The following is a 27,351-nucleotide window of genomic DNA, read 5'->3' as shown; positions in this document are numbered from 1 at the left end:
TAGTGGTTGGTTTTGTTTGGTTTCGGTATCGTTGTATATTGCATTTTCATTTTACCACAAATTTACGTTGTTTGGAAAGTTTGTGATATTTACGCATGGAAAATATAAACACGGAATACTCACTACTACAAAATACACATTTCTTGACACACATTGCGCGTCATAAACGGTAATTATGACACGCAAAAGTGAGTCGTTGATTGAGAAGTCATAAAATTAAAATGACATACATTTGTGTGTCATAGTGTATTTTGTAGTAGTGAGTATTCCGTGTTTATATTTTCCATGCGTAAATATCACATACTTTCCAAACAACGTAAATTTGTGGTAAAATGAAAATGCAATATACAACGATACCGAAACCAAACAAAACCAACCACTACATATTTCTCAAACATCAAACAACAAACAACAAACACAAACACAAACATCCAAACAACAAACATCCAAATGAAGCAAACATCAAACATCAGTTTGAAACCACAAGTCCTGAATGAAGCAGGATCAGTTTGTATGATCTTTGGTTTTGAAGCTACAAATCACACAGAAAATGAGCGCCCGGCAAAGAAAACCACAAGTTATCACTGTGAAGATCTTGACCACGTGGTATGCAAAGAAAACCCCAAACAAAGCAGTGAAAAAAGAAGCAGCACATGAACAATAACAACATGCTGTTACCCCACTCCACAGCCAGTCTTCTTTGGGGTCATCTTTCGCCTGCTTGTAGACTTGATCAATCATAAGCCAACAAACAATCGACAACCACAACAATCTCACGCTTGTATAGATCAAGGGTGCCAATGTCTTCTCCGAACGAATCATGTTAAGTGGTACAAGCGTTGCCCCCCAAGAAATTTTCACCGCCTTCACTTCCTCTTTGTAGGAGGCTTTGAAGGAAGGCTCCATTGATAAGGTTACCGCTACGGAGCTCGATTCAGGTGGTAGTGTGATGACAACTGACTCCGGCCCAGTAGGAGGTGCCGGAGCAGCGGGACGCCTAACTCTTCTTCTGTTCTTGAGGATGTGGTGTATCTTCTCACACCAAACGGTCAATTTGCTTTGTGTGCCGGTGGTGCCGAAAGCGGGAACAACAGGAACCACAACCGGTTGACCTCCCTGTCCCTCAACAGTTTGTTGTTCACTTGTTTGATCAGAAAGTTCACCACGTGCACTTTCAGTGATCTCGAGTGACATGTAAGACTCACCCGTTTGTTTCGTCATTTTTTTTAGTGGGAGAATGAAGGATAAGATGATACTGGAATATAATGTTCTTTCTTTGTGAGTAGTAATAGGAACGATGGAGAAGATGATAACTTCTCTCTATTTATACTGGAATATTATGTTTTTGTTTTACATGTTTGGTCAACTCTGATTTGAAAATGACACCTAGCTGGCTAGCTCTGTTCTGTTCTGTTTTACATGTTGTTGTTCACTTGTTTTTTTGTTTTTTTGTTTTATTGCATTTTTTTGACAAAGGCAGGAGCAAGCCACAAAACAAAAGTACATAGACACAGAAAAGGAAATAAAATGCAAATAAGGATGGTCAACGAAAAGCTAATCCAGTTCTCCCATTCAACTCATGTTTTGTTTTATTGTTGTTGTCTTTATTAAAAATTATTGATAGGAGACAAACAAAGACTCAAATAAATGCAGACTCATTCCACTTTATTTTATGATTAAGAGAGTCAACACTGTATCACTCAGCTCACCACTTTTCTTATTTTTTTTTCTTTAAATTTTCCCATGTTATATAGTGGTTTCCTCAATTTCTCCAAAACTTTTTATTTTAATTTAGTTTTAAACGTTTAAAATAAAATGTTTTAATTTATATTACATAATTACTAAAACAAAAAATATATTACTAAACTTAAAACGTACATAATTTGCAATAACGAAAGGTAATAATATTAATATTATAATAACCAGAAGCCTTTATGTTAAATAAATTTAAAATGTTAAAAGTGTTATGCATGCTTATTGTTCTACGTATATGAAAAGAAATATGATATACATATTATATTTTATATTTTGTAAAGGATACAAAGAGTATATTTCAAATTTTCGGTTTGGACTTCTTATCTATATGGCCATATTTATATAATTTACAACGTGATCTCTCAAACAAACTACCGAATTAAACCATTCAAACCCCACCATCGACCGAAGTTGTTCGTTTGTTCCGTCACGCTGCCACTCGCTGCCACAAAAATCCGCATAGCAACCGCCGCGACACCACCGTAACACTCCGTTCCGTTCTGTCACGCCGCACACCATCGGAAGTTGCCGCTGGGTCGAACTTCGATCAGCCATACAACCACCGGAAGCTCGCCGTCGCACTTTGCTGTGACAACCGCCGCCCTTCGACTAACGATTCAGGAACGTAAACCCCCACTGCCAGTCACCATAGTGCGGTTCCGTTTGACTACCCACTACGGCGGCTCGTTAGTCTCCATCCAAATCCGTTTGGCTATTAAGGTACCCAAACGATCCCTCATCCGATTCTAATTTATATGTTTAAATTCTGGTTTGAACCCGTACCGGCGACTAAAGTTTCGAATTATTTAAAACGGCAAATGAGGTCGATGAAATAACCCTAAGATTATATTCGCTGTTCATGGGTCTAGCCTGTATATGGTTCTTGTTTTCGTGGTGTATTGGATTATGAAAACTGTTAATTTTTGAGGTGTGCATAGGCGATGAAAATGGTTTCGTCTGGTTATTGCATTATGAAAACTGTTTTTAGATACTTCTGTATTCTCTAGACTGCATATCTCAACAAAAAAAAAATGAATATGTGTGGCAGTGCATGTGTATAGAATATGTTGTGGTGTGCATGTGTTTTGATGTGTGCCTATGGTGTGCACAGTATCTTCCCATTCTAATAAAGCAAAGGGACACTGGCTGAGGTGTCAACACCACAACCCCCCCCCCCCTTTGCTCTCTTTTCTACTTGGCAATTGCTGAGTTATTGAGAGTCCACGTGTCCATTGCTCCAATTTACCGGTTTTATTTTTTTTTTTCAAACCTGTTTACAAAGTAAATGGCATTTATGAAGGCTGACAAAAGGTCTGTTTCCCCTTTCTCTCTCTTCCTCCGTTCTTCTTCTTCTTCTTTCCCTTTCCTTGCTTCTTCTTCTTCTTTGCTTTCTCTGTATCTACAGATCTATTGCCAATATTACCCTTCATGTCAGGCGGCCTCTTCCCTTTCAAAATTCAAACCCCATATCTCAAAATCTCATTTCAAATTTCAAATCCCTCTTCCTCTCATTCTCTCTTTCTCTCTCTCAAAGATTCCGATCTGGATCTTCCTTCACGGTTCATGTTGTTCAGGTATTCGCCTTATTCGTCATCTGGATCTTCCCTCACGGTTCATGTTGTTCACGGTTCATGCTGTTCAGATTCCGATCTGGATCTTCCCTTTCAAAATTCATGTTGTTTTGTGGTGGAGCTTTCACATATTCGCCATCTTTGCTTCTTACGGTTCATGTTGTTCTGGTAACATTTCCTAATTTTGAAGCTTTTGCCTGCATTGCATTTTCTATGTTATTTTTGTTTTGTCAGGGTTAGGGTTTTAATCGATGAATATGATTTTCTTTTACCTTCACACACAGAGCTCTATTCGATATAAACCACAAAAGTTGTATGGTAACGATGTTGTTCGTATGAAACCCGTGGTTAGAGATGAGCAAATTGTTCTGGTTACCGGTACCAAATTTGCCGAACCAAAATATCTTAAGTATCAATTCGGTACCGAATTTTGGCGTTCCTGATACCGGTTCACTACCGTTTTTTACCTTCATATACATGTACCGTAACCGGTATTTTCGGTATCAGTACCGATTTTGTATCGGTTGGCACCGAGCTCATCCCTACCATTGAAACTAAAAAAGAAAAAAATTAAAAGTTGAAGAAAATCAACAAAAAAAAGTTGTACGATACCGTTGTTTGTACACTAACCGTGATCAGGGATGAGCAAACGATACCGGGTAGTCGCACTAAATTTCTCGAACCAAAAGATTTCCAATATCAATTCGGCACCAGCTTTTGACGTTAAACACAAACACGACATGAAATCTTATCGTGTCAGTTTTTCCAAACACGAACATGAACCCAATAATAAACAGGTAACACGAATATAACCTGTTAAGACACGAAAAAGCTTACAAGTGTATCATACAACATGTTAAGACACAAATATGACATGTTAAGACACAAACTTGCCCTGGAGGGGTGGTACGCGGAATGCGGAGTCTAAGTCAGGCCTATTGTGTCGGACACGACATGTTAAGACACGAACACGACACAAAAATTAACCGGTCTTATTATGTCGACCTCTTTAAGACACGAAACCAGTTAAGAGTCAAAAACGAACATGTTAAGGTCATGTCGTGTTTTCACCTGTTTGAGAAACTTCTCCACGTTCATTTTCGAGTGAAACGTAAGGCTCTCCGGTTTGTTTTGTCATTTTTGCAAGTGAGAGGAGTAATGCAAATGGGGGAGAAGATGATAATGAAATATAACGTTCTCTCTACCTCTATTCCGTTTGTTTTTGTTTTTCGTGTAAAGTCAACTCATTTGAAAAGGATACCTCTGTTCTGTTAGTTTTGTTTTATTGTTGTTGCAGAGGAGATTTTGTCTTCTTATATATAAGTGTACTTTCCTTTATTAAAAATGTTGGTATGAGACAAACAAATACTCAAAAGTGATTGCAGAGAATACTAACGAAGAAGAAGGTAACTGATGGTGCCTTTTGTAAACCAAACTTAATATAATATTATTTATATTTTTTATCTTTCAAGAAGCTAGTGCACCTACGTGGACTATCATAGGCCACCCCGCCGCCACCACCTTAACCCGCTATCGCCGGAGAAAATAAAACAAAGTAAGAGAAGATTAAATGACACCCGCACAAGCCCAAAATCACAAATCTTCAATTTACAGTCAGAATTTGCAAAGAATGTTTTGGGTTTTAAATCTGGATGAAACACTTTCGATGCAAACTTGAGTAAAATAAGTAATTTTTCAAAGTACAAGTAATTACCATAAATGGGCACAAAAAGATAATAATAACCAACGGGGCATTTTTCTCAATTACAAAATAACTAATATAGATTTCAATAAAGTTTTCTTTAGAAACATCAAAATTAAAGAAAACTAAATAAGCCAGGTCCTAAGGTCCTAAAACGATAAATGCCGTAAATAACGATTAAACAACTGCATCAGTTTGTGTGACTGTTATCTTTAACTTTGCAACCAAACATAACAGTTGCAGCATATGATGTGCAAATAACACCAAACGTTATAGCATAGATCAAAGCCAACCCATATGGCAAGAGAAGTAAAAAAATGCGGCACATGTACATTTACAACAAGTTGCCACTGATTTCCATAACCAGTCCTCTTTTGGAATTTCGTTGGCTGGCTTGCTTGTAGACTTCGTCGATAACCAACCAACAGAAGATCAAAAGAAACAACAATACGACACTCGTGTAGAACAACGGAGAAAAATCCTTCTTCGTTCGAAGGACATACAGGCCCACTAGTTGGCTCCCTAGGCAATCTTAACAGATTTAACTTCATCTTTATAAGCAGACTTGAACGAACCCGACCCGGTAGGAGGATAGCTACGGGAATGCAAGATATATTGTAATATGTTAAGTAGGTTTCACAAACCAATATATATTAATAGTGGCGGAACTAGCCCATTAAATCAGGGGTATCCCGAATTTTTTTTAACCATGCAACCATATAACATTAAAAAAAACGATAGCGGCGACATTAAATAAAGTTTAATCTTGAAATCCATCTCCGGCCACCTTTCAGGCAAACTCACCGACATAACCAATAGCGGCGACATGCGTGTTAATGACGACATTTTATTCGTTAGCGACGGCCTCATTACCGGCAAACATGTCGCCGCTAATGATTGTTGATTTTTTATCGAACCAGTGTTATTGGCAGCAGCAAAACAGGAGACAAGTGCGTAAAGGATGACCAGCGACGTTTGGTTTTCTTCCAGAGATCCTGAGCGACAATCAGAAATAATACTGTCATACGTATTTTGTGATTTTTTGGGGCTAATCTGATCAGCGGGGCTTATCTAATCAATTGAGTCATTGTTTCAATCGGGCTCCCTTATTTTATAAGTTTGGGTTGGTTAGGGATATCTTTGTATTATTTTAGGGGTATCCTTTGTATAAAACCGAAAAAATAAAATACACTAAGCATACGGACTTCCTGTGCTACGGCTCACATAATAGTAGTTTCGCCCCTGTATATTAATATAACCCATTTAATTTACATAAAAATGGTTATATGTATATTGTACGATCCACATAACGATGATTTATTCCCTACCATGTTCCACCCTTTGACACTAATAATAACACAATGTTAATATACCATCCACCATTTATTACACATGGCACTAAATAGTCAACCCTTAATTCCTCTTGAATACCAGCATTTGGTGGCAACTCTGACATGGATTTACTGAGGTCTCTAGCAAAGTCTTCAACTTTCCCGACTTTGCTAAGCCCATGTTGATACGGACCCTGGTATCTCCTGTCCCCTAACCCTTTAGTCTCTTCTTTGGCTATATGCTCTGCTTGTTTGGCTTTCAACTTTAAGTATTCATCCAGATTCTTCTGAGGTGTTCTGAAGCCAAATAGAGATGGGAAGGTTCTTTTAGATGGATCCTCTATCTTATAAAATGATTCCATTTCATCTTGGACTGCAAGCAGTTCAGAGGACATTTTCTCTCTTCATATTTTCCTTTTGTTCTTTCTTCCAAATATTAGCCTTGCCAAAATCTCTTCATCTGTTTGAATATTAAAGGTCTCGTCAACTCCCTTTTTTTCCTTCCTACATCAGATTTTTCAGAGGAGATTTTGCAGAAGTATCTTTGGCAGACTCTGGCTTTTGTTTTTGCTGACCTTTTGGTTTTGCTTTAGGATCAACATCCAACTTTCTCATTGAATCTTTCTCCCCCCTTTTTGGCATCATCTTGATCTTCTTTTTAAAAAATAGGTGCAGGGGAGGTGCTAGTTAGTTTAGCAAGGGATTCTTTGATACCCCTTATGTCTGCCTGAGTGTCTTTGTACCTAGCCTCCACCATAACTCTGATTAGTTCCATGTGTGAGTTGTGTTGGTGTTCAGCTAATTCCCTTTGAACTGCAAATATTGGTTGCACTGAATTCCATAACTCTTGGGAGATTTGCTGGGGAATATGCTGACTTTTAGAAGCCTCCAACACTTGTTTCAACATATCTTTCATTTCTCCAACAGTTTTTTCAAAGGAAGACATTCTAGCTGTCAATTCTCTGTATCTTAAAGGGAATTAGCTGAACACACTGTTGGGGAGAATTGATGGCTAGAATGTTGAAATGCTATCAAGGAAGGATGCATTATGATGTTTAGGACTTTCCATGTTTATCTTTACTTCAATTCGATGTTTGTTGTTTAGGAGTTAGGACTTCATTTCGTTGTTTATCTTTACTTCATTTAGGTATTTAGTTAATTCTACAATGAATGTAGTGGCTTTTTTGAGAAATGTAGTGGTTGGTTTGGTTTCACGTATGGTAAATTCCCACCCGACGTGAAACTAAACCGACCATTACATTTCTCTAACAAACAACTACATTCATTGTAGAATTAACTAAACAACATGTAAAGTCCTAAACAACAAACATCAAAATGAAGTAAAGATAAACATGGAAAGTCCTAAACATCAAACATCATAATGAAGCAAAGACAAACATGGAAAGTCCTAAATAAAATCAAAAGTCCTAAAAGAAGCATCAGTTTGTGTGGTCTTTGCCTTTGAAGCCACGAACCACAAAGAAAGCGAGTGTTATGCAAATGAAACCACCAGTTTTCACAGCAAAGGTCATGGCCACTTTGTATGCAAAATAAAAACCACGAATAAAGCAGTGAAAAAAGATTCAGCACATGCACAGTAACAACCTGCTGCTACACCATTCCACAATCAAACCTCTTTGGGATCCTCTTGGGCGTGCTTGTAGACTTGATCCACCACCAGCCAACAAACGATGAATAACCACAACAATCTCACGCTCATGTAGATCAACGGGGCCAATTTCTTCTCCAAACAAACAATGTTAAGTAATACTAGCGTGGTTCCTCAAGCAATCTTCACACCTTTCACTTCCTCTTTGTAAGATGACTTAAAGGAAGGCTCCATGGTTAAACTTACGGTTACGATACCGGATTCTGGTAGCGTGATAACAAATGATTCCGGCCGGTTGGAGGTGCTGAAGCAGCCGACCTCCTAACTCTTCGTTGGTTCTTCAGAATGCAGGTTATCTTCTCACACCAAGCCATACATTTGCTTTTTGCGCCAGTGTCGACAGCTGGAGGAACAGGAACAACAACCGCATGGTCTCCCTCAACAGGTTGTTCACCTGTTTGAGAAATTTCTCCACGTTCATTTTCGATTGAAACGTAAGGTTCTCCGGTTTGTTTTGTAATTTTTGCAAGTGAGAGGAGTAATGCAAATGAGGGAGAAGATGATAATGAAATATAACGTTTTTTGTACCTCTATTCCTTTTATTTTGTTTTTCGTGTAAAGTCAACTCATTTGAAAAAAAATACCCCTGTTCTGTTGGTTTTGTTTTCTTGTTGTTGCAGAGGAGAGTTTGTCTTCTTATATATTAGTGTACTTTTCTTTATTAAAAATGTTGGTATGAGACAAACAAATACTGAAAAGTGATTGCACATAATACTAACGAAGAAGAAGGTGACTGATGGTGCCTTTTGAAAACCAAACTTAATATAATATTATTTATATTTTTTATCTTTCAAGAAGCTAGTGCACCTACGTGGACTCCCATAGGCCACCCCGCCGCCACCACCTCAACCCGCTATCGCCGGAGAAAATAAAACAAAGTAAGAGAAGATTAAATGATACCCACGCAAGCCCAAAATCACAAATCTTTAATTTACAGTCAGGATAAGCAAGAATATTTTTGTGTTTTAAACTAGATGAAACACTTTCGCTGCAAAGTTGAGTAAAATAAGTAATCTTTTAAAGTACATGTAATTACAAGAAACGAGCACAAAAAGATAATAATAACCAACAGGGCATTTTTCTCAATTACATAATAACTAATATAGATTTCAATATAGTTTTCTCTAAAGACATCAAAATTAAAGAAAACTAAACATGCCAAGTCCTAAAACGATAAATGTCGTAAACAACGATTAAACAACCGCATCAGTTTGTGTGACCGTGATCTTTAATTTGCAGCCGAACATCAGAATTGCAACATATGATGTGCAAATAACACCAAACGTTATAGCATAGATCAAAGCCACTTCATATGGCAAGAGAAGTAAAAAAATGCGGCGCATGTACCTTTACGACAAGTTGCCACTTATTTCCATAACTAGTCCTCTTTGGGAATTTAGTTAGCATGCTTGTAGACTTGGTCGGTGACCGACCAACAGAAGATCGAAAGAAACAACGATACTACATTCGTGTAGAACAATAGAGAGAAATCCTTCTCCGTTCGAAGGACATACAGGCCAACTAGTATGGCTCCTCTGGCAATCTTAACAGATTTAACTTCATCTTTATAAGCAGACTTGAACGAACCCGGCCCGGTAGGAGGATCCGGCCTCCTAATTGATCTTCGATTCTTCAGAAAACGTGTTACCTTTTCACACCAGATCTTGATCTTGCATTTTTTTATGCCGGTGCCAGCAACTGAAACATGAACAACAACAGGAGGGACATGCACAACAGGTTGTTCACCTGGTTGAGAAGCTTCTCCACGTTCTCTTTCGATCTTAAGTGAAACATTAGGCTCTCCAGTTTGTTTGGTCGTCTTTTTCAAGTGTGAGAAGTGACAGGGATGCGCAGGAGGAGAAGAAATGATGAATGAAATGATAATGTTCTTTGTCTATTTATAATTGAAAATAGTATCGTTGTTCTTTTTTATTTTCTTATTTGTTTTTGTTTTTCTTCTTAAGTCAACCCATTTAAAAGAAAGCTTTGGGTTGTATCGGTTAGTCTGTGCTTTTCTGCAATTTTCTTTTTTCTTGTTGTTGTGCCCATTGGCTTTTACCAAGAAAATATAACTATTTTTTCAGATAGTTTGTTATTATTGAGAGACAATATTAATAAATTTAACTTTATCTTTATAAGCAGACTTGAATGAGGGCTCAGTGGATACCGTAATAACGAATGAACCCTACCCGGTAGGAGAAGCCGAAGGAGCAAGCCTCTTAATTGTTATTCAGTTCTTCAGAAAACTTGTTACCTTTTCACACCAGATCTTGCATTTCTTTTTTGTGCTGGTGCCGGCAACAGGAACAGGAACAATAACCATAGGGTCTCCCTCAACAGGTTGTTCACCTGTTTGAGAAGCTTCTCCACGTTCACTTTCGATCTTAAGTGAAACATAAGGCTCTCTTGTTTGTTTGATCATCTTTTGGAAGTGTGAGGAGTGACGGGGATGCGAAGGAGGGAGAAGAAATGTTAATGAAATGATAACGTTCTCTATTTATTTATAGTTGAAAATGATACTGTTTTGTTTTATTTGTTTTTGTTTTTCCTTTTAAGTGAACTAATTTAAAAGAAAGTTCCTGGGTTGTTCTGGACGGTTTGTCCTTTTCTGCAGTTTTCTTTTTTATTGTTGTTGTGCCCATTAGCTTCTGCTAAAAAAGAAAAGATAACTACTTTTTTAAAGTGTTTGTCATGTGGGAGTTTGTCATATATTGATTAGGTTTTTCTTTTTAGTTAACCTCAAGCTATTTTGTAGTTTGATGGTTTCATGTATAATAACATAGATTAATTAAAAGAAAGAAAAGTTAAAATGATATCATATCGTCAAAGCTCTTTGATGCCAGAGACAAAATTACAGAAATTATGATTTAAGGGTGCGCTTTTTGAAAACTAAACATGATATTTTATTATTTATATTTTTCTATTTTTTGGAATTCGTGTGCCGCTTCCATTAACCACATAATTACTACTCATTAATTTATTTTTCAGTTTAACTTTGCGATTTACATTTAATTTTAATAATTTGTATTGATGGGGTTTATTACTATAAACAAACCTTTTACAATAAGTTATTTAAAAATGTAAAATAGTAGATTACACTTTTAGCTATTTTAAAATCTAAACACAAAACTCTCACAAGCATTTCGTCAAGATTTATTGAACCTTCAACTGAGTAGGGATGAAGAAGACACAGATTCCTTGGACTTTGAACTTCAATTCAAATGGAAAATCAGGGAACTATTGATGAGGAAATAAAGATCAAGGAATAATGAAGAGGTTTGACATCATCTGTTCTAGGGGGGATTGTTAGCTCATGTGATCCTTCCTGAAGAACAGATGATACAAAGCAAAAACTGCTCTGCAACAACTGATCCCTAATAACAGTGTTTTGAACTCTATTCCCTCCAATGGCAAAGGCATCTAACAACTGCTGGTCTATAAGGTCTGCTATATACAAAGCTCTGATAAAGTGTAAAAATTGTTGAAGACCAATCCACTGAAGAAGTCAAAGAACTGCTGAAAGTCAAAGGATTGATCAACCTTTATGGAAAGCACTGCTAAAGCTTCAACGGCGGTTGAGCCCGTCGGATGATAGCATCAACAACACTTATATAATAAGTGTTTAATTATATCAGTGTTTTGTAATTAGCAGTGTTTAGAGTTTGTTAATGTTGGTAGCTCTCACTGTCTAGGAGTGGTTAGGAATGTACTATAAATAGACACTGCCTGTACTGTTCTATTAGCTTTTCACATACACTTGCATTTTGTACGAACCAGCACTTGTGAGCTCAGGCTGAATGGGAGATAGTAGCTCATGCATGCATATTGAATCATTGTGTAATACAATCTTTTGATTAAAAGTTTGCATGATGAAAGTTGTTCTTCCATTGTTTGTGTTATAAAGTTTTTCTTCATTTCCGCTACAATTACTCATCTGATTATCTTCTTCCATCTTATATTTCTTAAAACAAACACAAACAATCAAACTTAGATCCTAACATGACATCTATTACCCTTTAATTTTAAAGTTTCTATAGGTGGTTTCAGATACTAATTATGTCGTATTTTCATAAAGGTTATTAGACTACTTAACATACTTGTTAAAAAAGTTTGTCTGGATTATGATAAGGATAATGACATTCTTGTTTCTTACATGGTAAAGATTGAAGGCCTGGACATGTGAACAAACTTCGCTTGAGCTTATAGCCTCTCATGATGACAAAAATGATGGCGGTTTCACTTAGGTTTACCATTAAGGGTGTAAGGGACGCTTTATCCGTTGGAGTAATCCCTTTTCTTTCCATAGCCAATCCTACTACGTCATGTCAAATCTCATCTCCACTTCTCATTTTGCACTAAAAAATAAGGGGTGCTCCACCCGTTGGAATAGTCCATTTATTCTTTTATTTCTAAAAATTATGCATAATAATTACAACATATTTTGAACTAAACTAGTAGAAACCCGCGCGATGCGGCAGCTGCGAAAACAACTTACAGCACGATAATCCCGTTAGTTTATCAATCCTTTAGTGTGTTCACTTGTGCTTTACGGAAGACAGGCCGATTTCTAACAAAATTTAAATAGAAATGTAAACGCAACGGTACCTACAACTAAAATATTATAAAAGATACTTAGAACCAAAATATTATACATGGTTGACGCACACACTTTCAAATATACATACACGCACCTCAATATAAAGCTCGTGTTATATAAATTATTATATACATAAATAACGTATTAATTATGAGAAATTTATTAAATCATGTATTAGTTAGGATAAATGGTGACAAATTAAAAACCATTGCATAAAGCACTTGTACCCCCTACACATCAAAATTGTCTTAAACTTAGTAAAATGGAGAGTAAATTACAACTTACAAGTCTACCTTCCTCAAATTTATTAGAAAATTGAATTGTGGTAAACATAGTAAAATTATTAATAGTTAAGCTTTTTGGAATTTTATATGTCACCTATTATATGCAAACAATTAATATATTAATTCTTAAGTTATTCAAGTCATACTAGTTGGATTTGGATCAATAACCTGAATTTCGGTTGGTCCTCAATAACGATTTGATAAGAGGTTGGAAACTTAAATAAATAATGATATTTGATATATACACTAAAACTTAGAAAACTCTTAAAATTTCAACATTTAAACATTCTCTCTCTTATATACATTATATATATATATATATAATATATACTAGTAGGATACCTGCGCGATGCTGCAGGAACGACAATTTACAACACGATACTCGTTTCTATTAGTTTATTAATTCTTTCAGATATTATTGTATAGTAAGTTTGTTAGTTCCGGCTCGAGTTTTCGAAAATAATTTAATTGGATCTCGGCAAACATATTGACCCACGTAAACTTACACACTAAGTAGATATCAACAAATATAACAAAAATATTGAAGGCCCAATATCAACCACACTCTAAAATTCGAAAGGAATAAGACTATCTCCAATGCTAAGGGTGCCGTTAGGCGCCCTTAGCTGCCTAGTCAGCTGCCACATCATATTCTTATAAATCCTTAAAAATCCTTAGAATCCTTACAAATCCTTAAAACCTCTCAATTTCTTCTCCAACCATACAAACATCCTTACACATCCTTATATTTTCCACGGAATGGGATCAAATACAAACACTTAAGTTTGTAAGAACCGTAAGAACCAACACATAATTGACAAGTGTCCATCAATAAAAAATTAGTTTAGGGGTAATTTAGACCTTTTGACCATATTTAATAATAGCTAATTAAAAATAATTACAAAAAATATAATCAGCACAACACTATATAATTAGCATAACATTCTTAATCGTTCTTCATTATTAGCACATCGTCCTCAATCGTTCTCCATTTTCAACATAAACGACATTAGCACAACATCCTCAATTGTTCTCCATTATTAGCACACCAGATGTGCTGATTATATCTACTTTTGATGTTTGTTTGTATTATTTTGTAATTAACACATAATCAGCACGTTATCAGCACAATTATAAAACATCTTTTGTTAACTTTTTTAAAAATCACTTTTATAAATACAAAAAAGGTATAGCAATATGGTACTCATATTAAAGATAAAAAAATACTTGATTTTATGGTATATTTTTTTTAAAAAAATAATGAAATATATAAAAGTTATTTTAGTTTAAAAAACCTTGGTGGAATTTGTATTTAATGGAAAATAGTCAAATGACTAGCAATTTTACAAAATTACCCCTAATTTGTTAGTAGTAATTTTTAATTATAAGGGTTTTATTTATAATCAATATCAACCCTTGATTTAAATTATCAATGGTTCAGATCTGTTCTTACGGTTCTTATAATTAGCACTGTTTGTACAGGATCTCAACCCTATTTTCCACATCACTTGTTTTTTCCTTTAAAATAAATTAATAGAAGTAAGGATTTGAATAATAAAAAACATATAAACATAATATTGAAATTGCTTAATTTTTATATACTGGATTTGGTAAATATTATTTGTGTATATAAAATTTTAAGGTAGACCATAACTATATATATACAAGAAATAAACGAGGTTGGCAAGTTAAATTAAACAAAACAATGTTGGTTGCTTTATATCAAGTGAAATAATTAAAACTAAAAGAATAAATAGTCAAAAACATTTTTAATGTTTGACCCATTTGTACGTGTGACTATGGGCTTTATTCTAATCTTTAGAAATATTTTAACGTATGGGCTATAAATTATATAAAAAGCCCAATTCATACTTATTAGATAACTAGTGGGTTATAGCCGGGCGGGGCGACCCGATTACAGGCTTCTCTTTTTAGACGGCCATCAGACAAATGGGAAAGGCGCATTGGAGACGGTCTAATTGATTCTCTAAGAAAACAAACTTGCACAAACACAAAGAGATGACAGTCATGATGATACTCATGGCCATAACAGTAAATCGTTAAGGCCCAATATCAACCCCGTAAACTTTGTTATTATTCCACCCTTTATGTATTTTTTTTTAAGGTAAACTTCGTTAACGAAAAAATGACGACACAAGCCGGGCCTACAAAGAACAAACTACACAGTTACATATCCACCCATTAGGCTAAACGGTATGGAACCGTCGCCATCTTCGTCCTCCCTCGGCGCCGCCACATCACCACCGTCCTCCCACGCCGCCGCCCCTCCGTCCCCCTCCGTCCCGTCCTCCCCGTCGGAGTTAAGCCGTTTGCGACGGACCAAAACATGTGGGCCCCCCTTGGTGACGCCCGTCCTCCCACGCCGCCCCCCTCGGTCTTGCTCCAACGACGTCCTCTTCTCCGGCACCATACCGAGCAGTCTTATGTATACCCAACAAACTCAAATGCCCTATGTCCACATTGACTATGTTGACCTCTAACTTTTTGGTCAAGACTCACTAAACGACAAAGATGACTTTTTCCTAAATATTCTAAAATCAATGAGCAATTTAATATCCCGATTAAATGTCCCTCTTACTGAGGCTAAATAATTATAACAAAAGCATTTTCTTTATCCAAAACTTTCAGTACCATGTATAGTCTCCCTATTTATTTCTTTTCGATTTTTAAAGTGCCGGTCAAAGTGGTGGAGAAACTGGAATCTTTGATGAAAAACTTTCTTTGGGGGGGGGGGGGGGGGGGGGGGCTCGGAGGAGATAAAAAAGATGCATTGGGTGGCGTGGGACATTGTGACGCTACCGAAGAAACTAGGTGGGCTTGGTATTTGGAAACTTAGCTTGGTTAACAAAGCGCTTCTCGCCAAATGGGTTTGGAGGTATGTGACGGAAGAAGAGGGATTATGGAGAAAAGTTATTCGAGCTTGTCATGGAATAAATAGGAGAGGGATGGTGCTGCCTGTCAAAGTTAACAGTACGGGTGTTTGGTAAAATATAGCGAGAATGGAATCTATTTTCAAGATTAATGGTAATAGAATTCACGATTTTATTAAAGGTGTGCTAGGCAATGGGAAGAAGATCAGATTCTGGGTCGATAGATGGCTCGGGGATGTTCCTTTGAGGTTTAAATGGCCAGCTTTGTATGAACTTGAGTCTAATAAAAATAGCTGGGTCTGCGAAAGGGTTTCTTTGATGGACGGTTCAACTGTTTTGATGTGGAGCTGGTCGAATCAGCCAAGTTCTCAGCAAGCATTGGCTGAGTTGGAGCCTGGAGGAAGCTTCTAGAGTTTTATCTGCGGTCAGAATCTCGGTGGATAGCGACAAATGGGCCTGGGCGTTGGCGGCTGATGGGAGATTCTCTGCGGCTTCGTTCAAAACGCATGCGGTGCAACAGCTTGGGCTGGAAGTTTCGGTTCCGTATGGTAAGTGTTCTTGGGTGCCCGAGAAATGCAATATTTTTGTATGGAGGTCTCTGCTTGATAGGATTCCTACTAGACATGCCCTAGCTCGGCGTAATATTCGCATCGAGTCGGTTGACTGTGTTCTTTGTGGGGAAGCGGTCGAAACGGTGGATCACCTATTTACGGCGTGTGAGAAATCCTTGAGGGTGTGGAATCGGATCTGCGAGTGGGCTAACATACCCCAGATTTTTGCGTTTTCTTTCGGCGATCTTGTGGAGTATTATAAGAACTGTCCAGGGAACAAGGATTACAAAGAGATTGTTAGAGGGATCATAATAGTGGCTTGTTGGTGCATTTGGAGTGCAAGGAACGCAAAGTGTTTTTCTAGTAAGGAAAGTAGCTGGGAAAATATTTTCGGGGAGGTTAGGTCTCTTGGGTTCCTTTGGTTAAAAAATAGATCAAAGCATTGTAATATTGAATGGACTGAGTGGTATAAGTCTCCATTGTACATGTTTTAATTTTGGGTGCAGTCCTGGGCGTTTTTTTGTCTTGGCTGCCTGTGAATATATTTTACCTTTCAAAAAAAAAAATGTATAAACTACTGGACCTAAACACATTCAGTACCATGTATAAACTAGTGTTGACCATATTTTCAACCAAAGCAATATCCCCCTTTGTGCCACCCCAGTTCTTTTTTTTTTTTTTTTTTTTTTTTTTTTTTTTTTTTTGGAATGGTGACTTCTTATGAGTGACCCATTGTCACACCCTCCCTAAGACAAGCCCAACTCACAAGGCCCGCACCAGACTATGTTGTCTGAACCGGGTCCACGCTGGTGTTCTCCGGGCGTGAGTTGGCGCTCCCCCGGAAACTGTAATGCCTCCACACGAGTTGTCTTGCTGGAGTAACAACCGGTGAAAACCGGGGTGACGCTCAGGATCAAACCCTCCTCGGTGGGTTTTTCACCATCATAGCGCACAAGTGTCTCACCCTGCAGCAGCCAAGGATCGAACCGGCGCCTCCAACGGAGACAACCAGCCAACCCGCCAGCTGAGCTGGGATCACGGACTTTGTGCCACCCCAGTTACACAAAAAAAAAACCATGACATGCTCCAACCCCATTTACGTTCTGTTGACCTTTTTATTGTTAACAAAAATAAAAACTCAACTTCATGTAACTTTCCATTAGAGCCAGTTACATGACCTCTAACAGATTAACCCCTATGAAAGATTAGTTTTTAAGGTCTACTTTCCATTCCATACCATTCGTTGTTATGTGACCCAAAAATAAAATTATTGTAAAGCATCATCCATACTTCTTTAGAACCCCCTTTAAAGTTTTTAGTGCCTTTCTGAGGACCTCAAATACCATTGACTATGAACTGTTCCGCTTAAAACAAAATACTTTTTTTTTAAATAAGCAATATAAAAGTTGGACGTTCTCAAGCAAAAAAAGAAAAAGAAGTGTTTCCTCCACGTTTAACATGCAGGTATTCATGTTTCTTTGGTCTGTAATCATACACAAACTGATGCAGTTGTTTAATAGGCTTTGAATCTACATCAACTAAATGGGTTCTAACTACACAAATTACAATTTCTCATCAAATCGAAGAAAGTTCAATCAGTTAAAAAAAGAGTAAGCGTACCAAATTCGACGGTATTAGAGGCGGCTGTCTCGAACCCACTCAAAACAAACACCACCATGTCGCTAATTGAATTGCTGCCATCGCCAGGGGTCTCGAAACTCCATAGCCACCCTCTCTCTTGCTAATTTGTTCAGCAATATATTTACTGCAAGAATCAAACAACGAAATATGTAGATTGACGGGGGAGTTAGTTGAGAATTGATGATGGAGTGAAATGTATATTTAAACATAAAGATAGAAATTATTAAAAGCAATGCAAGAAAGCTGCAACAACTGCATATCGGAACTATTGAATCATATTTTATTTAAAAAAAATATATAAATATATTTATAAAAAAAAAAAGATAAATAACATAACCTAGAGCCGAAGCCCGTGAACAGTCGCCCGAAGACACGACAGTGCGGTGAGGTAAAAACCCGCTCAGTTGAAGGATCGAACTAACGATCTCCACCTATTCGCCTAGTCTCTCATCATCACCCGGTGCCGCAGAAAATAATATTTTATTAAGTTTGGTTTTTAAAAGACACCATCAGTCACCTTCTTCGTTATTTTGTTAACTATGGTAGTGCGATGAAGCGAGCGCTACGCTCGCTATTGACAACTATGGTACTTAATAACCTGTCATTATCGAAGGACATTTAAAAATATAAACTACAAAATGAATGATAGGAATTTGTAACCTGCGGCGAGCATGGGATGGACGGGGAGTCTTGCCATAGCAAGCAATGAAAGGTAATTTTTCACTCTTTCGCATACAAATATTAATATTAATTGAACAAAAGGCAGGCTAGGTGAATTTCAAAATTTGAAAGCTTAGCTATGGTCTCTTTGGTGTATGGCTTACTTCTTCTTTACAACCACAGAAACTTTGATTCAACATTTACGGCAATTTCAGACGAATAATAATTCAATTATATGCAATTTCTCTAAAACTTAGAAAACTCTTAAAATTACAACATTTGAACATTCTCTCTTATATATATAATATAATATTATTAGGAAGCCCGCGCGATGCGGTGGTGGCGATGATTTAAAACGCCGTACTCACATTTTATTAGTTTATGAATCCACTCATGAGATAATGTATTGTATGTGTGTTAGCTTTCTTATTCACAACATCGGTGTAGTATCTTTTTGTCATAAGCCTTATAAATCTCAATTAAATAATAACGAACACACGAATAAGAAAATAGCATCGATAAGATTATGAAAACATTGGTTAAGATATTATCTAAAACATTAGTTCAAAGTAATAAATTAAAACATGTTCATTTTTTTAAGAAGGTTACATCTAACATTTAACAAATGGTTGGAATGAGATTATGAAAACATTGATTACTAAAATGGTTTACTTGTACAAATGCATATATAAAGCAACATCAATTTGATTATATTACAGTCAAACTAATGGAAAAACAATTGACACAAAACAAATATTTTGTTACACAGAGAACCATAAAAATCATATTAGTATTAATTGTTTTAAAGATTACACCAAGTATGTAACTTGAACAACATAATGAAAGGCAGGGCCGATCCTGAGAATTCATGTACCCAGTTCGAGCTCGAAAAAACGATCCCTTAGGCGTTAACGAAATTGGGTATTGTGCTCACTAAAGATCTAAACCTAATGTCAATGGGCTAATAACTAATCTAAACCATAAGAATAGTTTTGTAAATGGCCCTATGTTAGTGTCTGTATGAGTATACCCCATTAAAAAAAATTACATATACACATCGGGTTTTTTTTAATAATGTCAGTGGGCTAATAACTAATCTAAACCATAAAAATAGCTTTGTAAATGGACCTATGTTAGCGTCTGTATGAGAATACCCTATTAAAAAAAATTACATATACACATCGGGTTTTTTTTTAATAATGTCAATGGGCTAATAACTAATCTAAACCATAAAAATAGCTTTGTAAATGGACCTATGTTAGTGTCTGTATGAGAATACCCTATTAAAAAATTACATATACACATCTAGTTTTTTTTAAATAACGTGTAATTTAAAATATCGGGCTTTGACCGGTGATCTCCACGACTACTCACATGCCACCCTTGATGAAGGGTATACATATTAAGACAAACATCTCTTTTACAGGCTGGTATTTTGAGCTGTAACATATAAAAAGTAAAAATGTATATCGAAAGAATAATAAATGAGAAAAGAAGAAGGGAAGACCTTCTTCATTTGTATGCCAGTTGTCGTCGAACCAATTGCCTGTTCATTTCAAAAGCCCACCCATTTCATCGAACCATTTAGGGTTATTTTTTCAACTGAACCCTTAAATTTCTCTAAAATTTGCTTTTCATAGAGTACGTGAAACATTTTTATTTGCATTTATCTAAAAGATTAAAATTGCTTTTGAGGTGGATATATTTGATCATTTAACAACCCTCGAAAAACGCTCTAATTATAACCCGTATGCACGTAACCGAACCCGTATAACCTTAGTTTTTATAAAAATCAAATAAAATAAAGTTTTGGTGTGACTCGCGGGCCGCGACAGGGACCCTTGAGTCTGTCGCGGGGCGCGACAAGCTTATCTTACCGGACACACTATTGCGCCACGTGTCCCACGCGTGTTAGAGTTAGGGTTATAACCTGGCAACCCTAGCCGTAGCTAGGGTGCCCTCGCGTGGCGCGACAGGAGTAGAAGGGTGAGTCGCGGGGCGCGAGAGACCCCCGATTTCACCTATAAATGAAGCTTTTCAGCTTCAGTTCAAATTCGTTCAAATCTCTCTCTCTCTCAGCCTCTATTATAGCAAAAGTAGCTCGATATTATACCCCTAAAACACGAATCTCTTCCCCGTTGTAAGATTTTAACCCCCGATCACTAATCCGTTACCCTACCCGATTGATTTAGGACCCAACAACACATGTCGAGGCTCTGCCTAACTAAGCTCGTTGGGGTTCTGTCTCGTGTTGTATGGCTAAAGTGACTTAGGTTATTTTACTAACACGTGTGCATTGTATGTTTTAATAGAAAATAATCAGGAAACTCAACAGAAACCCGTAGAAATGCAATTTCTCTTGTATATCTCTTTCATAGACTGTATACTTAGCTATAACATAAGACTGTATACTGCGCTATAACATATAAAAAGTAAAAATGTGTACAAGTTGAGATTATAACTTGCAAAGTGACATTGCATGCATGCCCATTTCCTCCTTTGTGATTCCTCTTTCATAAATGAAGAAAAGAAGAAGGGAAGACCTTCTTCATTTGTATGCCAGTTGTACTCTATGCATTACAAGTTGTAACCCTTAATTTTCAACCCAATTAACATCTACTAAAAGCAACTCATTTCAACTACAAATTATAAGAGAATGGGTATTCTTGTTGTAACTAATTGTATATTGATAACCGTTAGAACCACATAAAGCACACACTTATACATAGCGCATAATGATTTAATGAAATAGTTGGGCAACCGTCTTCTTTTTCACTCTTAAAACAAAAGGTACAAGTGCATTATGTGGTTCTCACAGTTCTCAATGTATTCTTGGTTCTGAAAAGGACAATCCTCATTTATTTAGAATGAAAAAAATTGTTTGCAAGATCAACTCAACCCATTTTTGCCTTTGCATACCCCCCCCCCCCCCAAAAAAAAAAAAAAAAAAAAAAAAAAAAACATAATAGCAAGAAAAAATAGTAATACCATGTACTTTTAACAACTGAAACCTAAACCATACACACTAAACAAAATGCAACAAAGGAAATCTACCCTAAAAGAAACAAACATCACTAAGGATGGCACAAAAATTATATTATCTCTAGATAGACACAAATAAGTGAATAACTGTAACTGTTTTCATTACACAAATAAAATAAATATAAATAATAATATATAATTTAGGATATGAATCTATGATCAAACATGTTGAGAATCATGTAGTATGCCTTCTTCACCTTCATGGGTGTTTTTCTTAAGAGATATTGTCCACAAAAGATCAGAATCCGATCTAACGGTTACCGTTTCTCCTTTGGCGATATTTGATGTGCTCACTAAACCCCCAAATCTCATTTCTGTATTATCTGTCACAGGAAATTTGCGTTTAAAATGAATCACGTATCAAGAAACATTAAAGCGTTATGCAACGCCTCGTTTCCATGTTTGAAAATTACCAATTTGCCCCTTAGAAGTTAACTATCAGTATGCAATTGGGTTCAAAAGATTCTGGAGGGTATGTTAGTCATTTGTTAATAATTTGAAAATTTGGACGAAAGTGTTTCGACTTGTACTGAAATTACTCTTTTTTACACATTACCTGACCCACTCAACCCATTAATTTTTAAACCTACAATGAATTGATTAGGGGTATTCAAAAAGCTCGCAGCTCGTGGCTCGTTCGAAAGCTCGCTTGGAAATAGCTCGAAAAAAGTTCGGTTGTAAATGAGCCAGCTCGACTCGATTTATAAACGAGCCGAGCTCGAGCTAGGCCTGGCTTGGCTCGTGAGCTCGCAAGCCGGCTTGAATTATTTTATTTTATACATATTAATTTTAATCTTAAATGTATTAAAATAAAATAAAAAAAATGTGGGAGAGGGGGGTTGAAGTGTTAACATTTTAAGTTTAATTAATCAATAACATTTAAAAAATATGAGAAATTAAACAAAAATTATAAATATAATACATTTAATATGCCTTTGATATCTAAAATATTAGAACAATAAAAATAATACTTATAGATAGATATATATGTAATTTTTTATTTTATTTTGTTTTTTATGAAATCAATATTTGTAAAAATATTAATAAAAAACTAACTAAAAAAATAACGAGCCGAGCTCAAGCTTGACTTTTCAGCGCGATTAAATAAACGAGCCAAGCTGGCTCATTTAAGTTCGAGCTTGAGCTCAAGCTCAATCTGGCTCGGCTCGATTACACACCCCTAAAATTGATGTCTAAAACAAGTACCTACCAAGATTCCATTGTAGCCCGGTAGTTGTAGAGCTTCCGCAAGGGGTACCAATAGGAATAAGGCCACAATGTGGGCCCTCAACCGAAGACATGATACTAATCTCATGATGCCGGTTACTAGGAAGAAGTTGAATAAGACAATCATCGGACAAAAGAACGATCCGTGTTGTTGAAAAGTGGCATAACGTGTTAACGTTTCCCATTTCGTGGTCAAATCTACCACCGAGAGCTCCAGCAACAAGTATGCACAGCTGTGGCCCCACAAAATATATATTACAATCTGTAAAATGTAATAAAAGATTATTATGTGGAAAATTCTACTTACGTTTGACTTCCTGTCATCGGAAACGGTATCGAGTATATACGCAATACATTTATGTAAATCTGTCGTGTCTTGGTCATCAGAATTATCTATAATCTTGGTTCCCTGCATTTAGTTAGGACTTAGGAATTAATTATATGGGTTAATCTTTTTTATAACTAAAAGATGGGAAAATAAGTAAATTTACGAAATCCAGACAGTTAGGGGTGTTCAAAAAGCTTGTGGCTCGCTCGAAACTCGCTCAAAAAAGCTCGTTCGAAAAAAGCTCGTTTTGTTTTCGAGCTGCGTCGAGCCAGCTTGTTTTGTAATCAAGCCAAGCTTGAGCCAGGGGTGCTCGGCTCGTGGCTCAATGGCTCGGTTCTGTGGCTTGGCTCGATGGCTCGTATTTATGCGTGTGTATATATACATATACATTTTAAAAATGTGTGTTAATTTTTTGTTTTTTATGTTATCAATATTTGTTATCGAAAAAATTAATAAAAAAAATAACGAGCCGAGCTCGAGCTCAACTTTTCTGCTCAATAAAAAATTCGAGCCGAGCCGAGCTGGCTCGTTTAAGTTTGAGCTCGAGCCCAGCCTGGCTCGGCTCAATTACAACCCTACAGACAATGGACTGAAAAAGTGTTGATGGGTCAGCCCAACCCGGCCCAGTTTGACCCGTGACCTCACCTGCCCTTTTGCCAACTAAAAATTGTTAACCATATCTACATCTAAAACATAGTTGTCAATAGCAGCTATAGCGATCGCTATAGCACGCTATGTAGTGTATCGATGAAGTGTCGCTATTTGGGTTATAGCGACCAATAGCGTATATAGTGACAATTAACTTTTTTTATGTAAATAGCAATTAGATATAGCTATAAAATAGCTAGATTTCATTTATATGCTTTTGTTAAATATACATGTAAAATAGCATATATACCAGTAGAGGTGTACAAATCGGTTTTTTTTTTTTTGAAAACCGGTTACGGTTATTAACCGGACAGGTTTTTTCGTTCAAAACAAAAACTGGTTTTTTTAATAACCGGTTTCGGTTACTAACCGGTTTTTCAAGTCCAAAACAGTAACCGGTGTAACCGGTTGGGACCGTTTTTAACGGTTTTTTTCAAAAAAAACGGTTTTTTACCGGTTTTAGCCGGTTTTCTTAAAACCGGTTTCGGTTATTAACCGGTTTTTGGGATCAATAATAGTAACCGGTCACCAACCGGCGGTTCGGTTATAAAACCGGACCGGTTATAAAAAAACCGGTTAAAAAAAAAAAACCGGTTTCGGTTCTAAAACCGGTTTTTTTGTACACCTCTATATACCAGGGTATTTTGATATAATATACATATAAAAATTTTCAAAATTCTTTTTCTAGTGTATCGCTATTTATAAAATAGCGGTCGCTATTAGCTATGTAGCATATAGGTCCCTTGTCGCTATTCGCTATTAACAACTACGATCTAGAACATAAACAATGCAGGATTGCAAGAATATTCATATAAAAATTATCTATATTATAACCAGCTTACCAAATTTCTGTAGAAATTCAAAACGTCTGGTCTGATTGAATCCATATCTCCCTTAATTACATCTGGCTTGTACCTATAACACACACGCACTCAAATTAGAATCTAACAAAAAAAAGGTTCTTTTTACTTAACAACAAAAGAAAGAATATAGAAATGAATATAAATCGAATACCACAGAGTCAACATCGATATCACCGACAAATGCATTTAGGAATCATGATATACACAATTACACACATATATAAACACAAGAGTCAAGACTACCATTTCTATATGCAACTAAACCCTAAAAATTTATTATTAATAGGGAAATTGGCTTGTAATAATCCCACCTCAGAATATTCCCCCCACCAGTCCCTCCTTTCACCTATTTTTCCTACAATGGTCCCGCGTTAAAAAAACTTAACGGAGTTAAGCTTTTTTCCAAATTACAAACATATTTTTTAGGGCTTTTGATTAGAACGACGATACGAGTCCATTGATGTAAAACTTGCCTCGAAACAGTGCTCCAAATGATGAAAACGGCGCTTCAATTCGGGTGTTTAAATTTCCAATTAACCAAAATCAAGTCACTTGGAGCACCATTTCGAAGTATGTTTTACATCAATGGACTCGTATCATTGTTCTGATCAAAAGTCCTAAAAAATCTGTTTACAATTTGGAAAAAAGATTAACTCCGTTAAGTTTTTTTAACGGGGGATTATTGTAGGAAAAATAGGTGAAAGGTGGGACTAGTGGGGATAATATTCTCAGGTGGGATTATTAATGGCCAATACGGTGTAGGTGAGATTATTACAGGCCAATTCCCCTTATTAATAACTACATTTAGCAATATAAATCCCCAAGGTTAAAACACTAAATGATCAACTTCCAAATCAAGTAATCAACTTCAAAAACACGCGGTGAAAATTGATCAATTATTAGCAATCCACATCTTAGACACATAAGCTCCTTAAACTCCTAAATCACAAGCAACACTTGATGAAATCATATACACAAATTAAAAACCTGTGGTCCAAAAATCTACAGAAACATCACCATTTGTTCATCAACACTTTCTTCAAAAAGCCAAAAATAAACAGTGACTCTTGTAACCACAACCAAACCCATAAAACAAACCCCACACCCTTTCCCCAAAAAAGCAAAAAAACACAAAAAATTTAACCACAACACTCTCACAAGCATTTCATCAAACACCTTAAAGGCACCAAAAAAATAACCCAAACAATACCTTTCACGAACACCAGACACATCTTCCCCACAACAAGACATCTCCGGCATGTCATCAAACAACCGATTAGCTCCACCGTCAGCACACACACGAACTTTTGCTGCTCTACAACAACACCCATCAATTAAACAAAACATACAACATATAGTCGAGTAATATATACCCTTCCTTATTAACCCACAAAGTTTATAAGCAATTAAACTCACCGTGATCCCAAATTAAGGGTGAGAATCGAGGGAGGCGTTGGTTAAGGATAATAAGTGCGTAGGTCGTCGTATCGGTGACTGTTGGCGGTAACAAGAAGGTTGAACGGTGAGTCATTGGGAGGTTTTCCGCCATTGATTGATGAAAAAGTGAATGAATTGAGTGTAAAAATGTAATCTTGATGAGATCTGAGGGTGAATATTGGGGGAGATTTGTCTAAGGAATGAATTTGTGAACGTGTTTGTTTGTATTCCAAGATTTCTTGATGATTTTGGTAGTTAAAAAACTTAAAATATTTAAGATATTTAATTAAGTGGGCCATCATGGAAAATAATAATAACGTGAGACTAAATCATACGTGATGGTGATGTTACACATACAGCTAGAGTGTGTTATACGGGCTGTATATACGATGAGAAAAGGTTATATGGGTTGTATGGTCTTTATCAGTGTGTGTTGTCATGTTGCATTAGACGTTAATGTATCAGTCGTGATTTTGGCAAACACTATTACACTAATACATACGGCTAGGGCTGTAAATAAACTAAATGAACAAGAACATACCTTTGTTTGTGTCCGTTTGTTAAAAAAAAGGTTTTTAGATTTTATCACCCTCAATTATCGGCCTTTAGCCGTTGCCATCCGCAACTAACATTTTGACACCTGGCACCCCCAACTTGACTTTTTGTTTGTGCTGGCACCACTCAATTAAATCTTCACTTACTGGATTTGTTTTTTTATTCAACGTGGCACATAGTTGATGACTTGGAGCTAATTACGTGGCTGAAGTTGTGTCTACCATTCATCTCTAACCCTAACTCGACTAACGTTCTGATTTTTCCCCAAATTTAGCACCAAATTATTCCAATATCTACCATTCATCTTCTCCACAACATTCATATCGTTTAATTTCACTCCAAATATGCTCTAATTTCAAATGCAACTGCTCAAATTCTTCCATCGTCTGGTTTCGGTTGAAGACATTGAATCGATGGCTTCCCGCAACCAAACCAAGCCTCCTGTTCCACGCAATCCTGTAACCCTAATGAAGAACCGATATGGGAGGGATGAAAATGGTGGCTTGTGACGGAAGTGGCGGTGATCGAAAGTTGTCGGAGAGTGTTGGAGAAGGTGGTTTATGATGTCGGAGAAAGATGATGCGGTGGTGAAAAGAACG

The 27,351-nt window shown here is 36.5% G+C and overlaps 1 protein-coding gene and 1 long non-coding RNA gene across 3 annotated transcripts; both read right to left on the bottom strand.

Annotated features, from left to right (window-relative positions):
• Positions 1-17,840: 17,840 nt before the first annotated feature.
• On the bottom strand, positions 17,841-18,722 carry LOC110913974. Its single transcript, XR_002578427.2, has 2 exons — positions 18,330-18,722; positions 17,841-18,116 (listed from the first exon to the last, which is right to left on the bottom strand). It is a non-coding gene; the product is annotated as an uncharacterized LOC110913974 (long non-coding RNA).
• A 2,907-nt stretch (positions 18,723-21,629) lies between these two features.
• On the bottom strand, positions 21,630-26,438 carry LOC110910129 (thiamine pyrophosphokinase 1). Of its 2 annotated transcripts, none has more exons than XM_022154849.2 (6): positions 26,177-26,438; positions 25,971-26,070; positions 24,740-24,812; positions 23,229-23,330; positions 22,905-23,154; positions 21,630-22,017 (listed from the first exon to the last, which is right to left on the bottom strand). In XM_022154849.2, the coding sequence occupies exons 1-6, from the start codon at positions 26,307-26,309 to the stop codon at positions 21,854-21,856; spliced, it is 822 nt and encodes a 273-aa protein (XP_022010541.1). In that variant the 5' UTR covers positions 26,310-26,438; the 3' UTR covers positions 21,630-21,853. The 2 variants fall into 2 exon arrangements, with proteins under 2 accessions (XP_022010541.1, XP_022010542.1); XM_022154850.2 differs by having other exon boundaries at positions 21,713-22,017; positions 25,971-26,075; positions 26,177-26,318.
• Positions 26,439-27,351: the final 913 nt, after the last annotated feature.

This window comes from Helianthus annuus, chromosome 15 (genome assembly GCF_002127325.2).
Source record: "Helianthus annuus cultivar XRQ/B chromosome 15, HanXRQr2.0-SUNRISE, whole genome shotgun sequence".
Lineage (NCBI taxonomy): Eukaryota > Viridiplantae > Streptophyta > Magnoliopsida > Asterales > Asteraceae > Helianthus > Helianthus annuus.
Note: the sequence above shows the minus strand (reverse complement) of the source record. Positions and strands in the feature narration are given on the sequence as shown.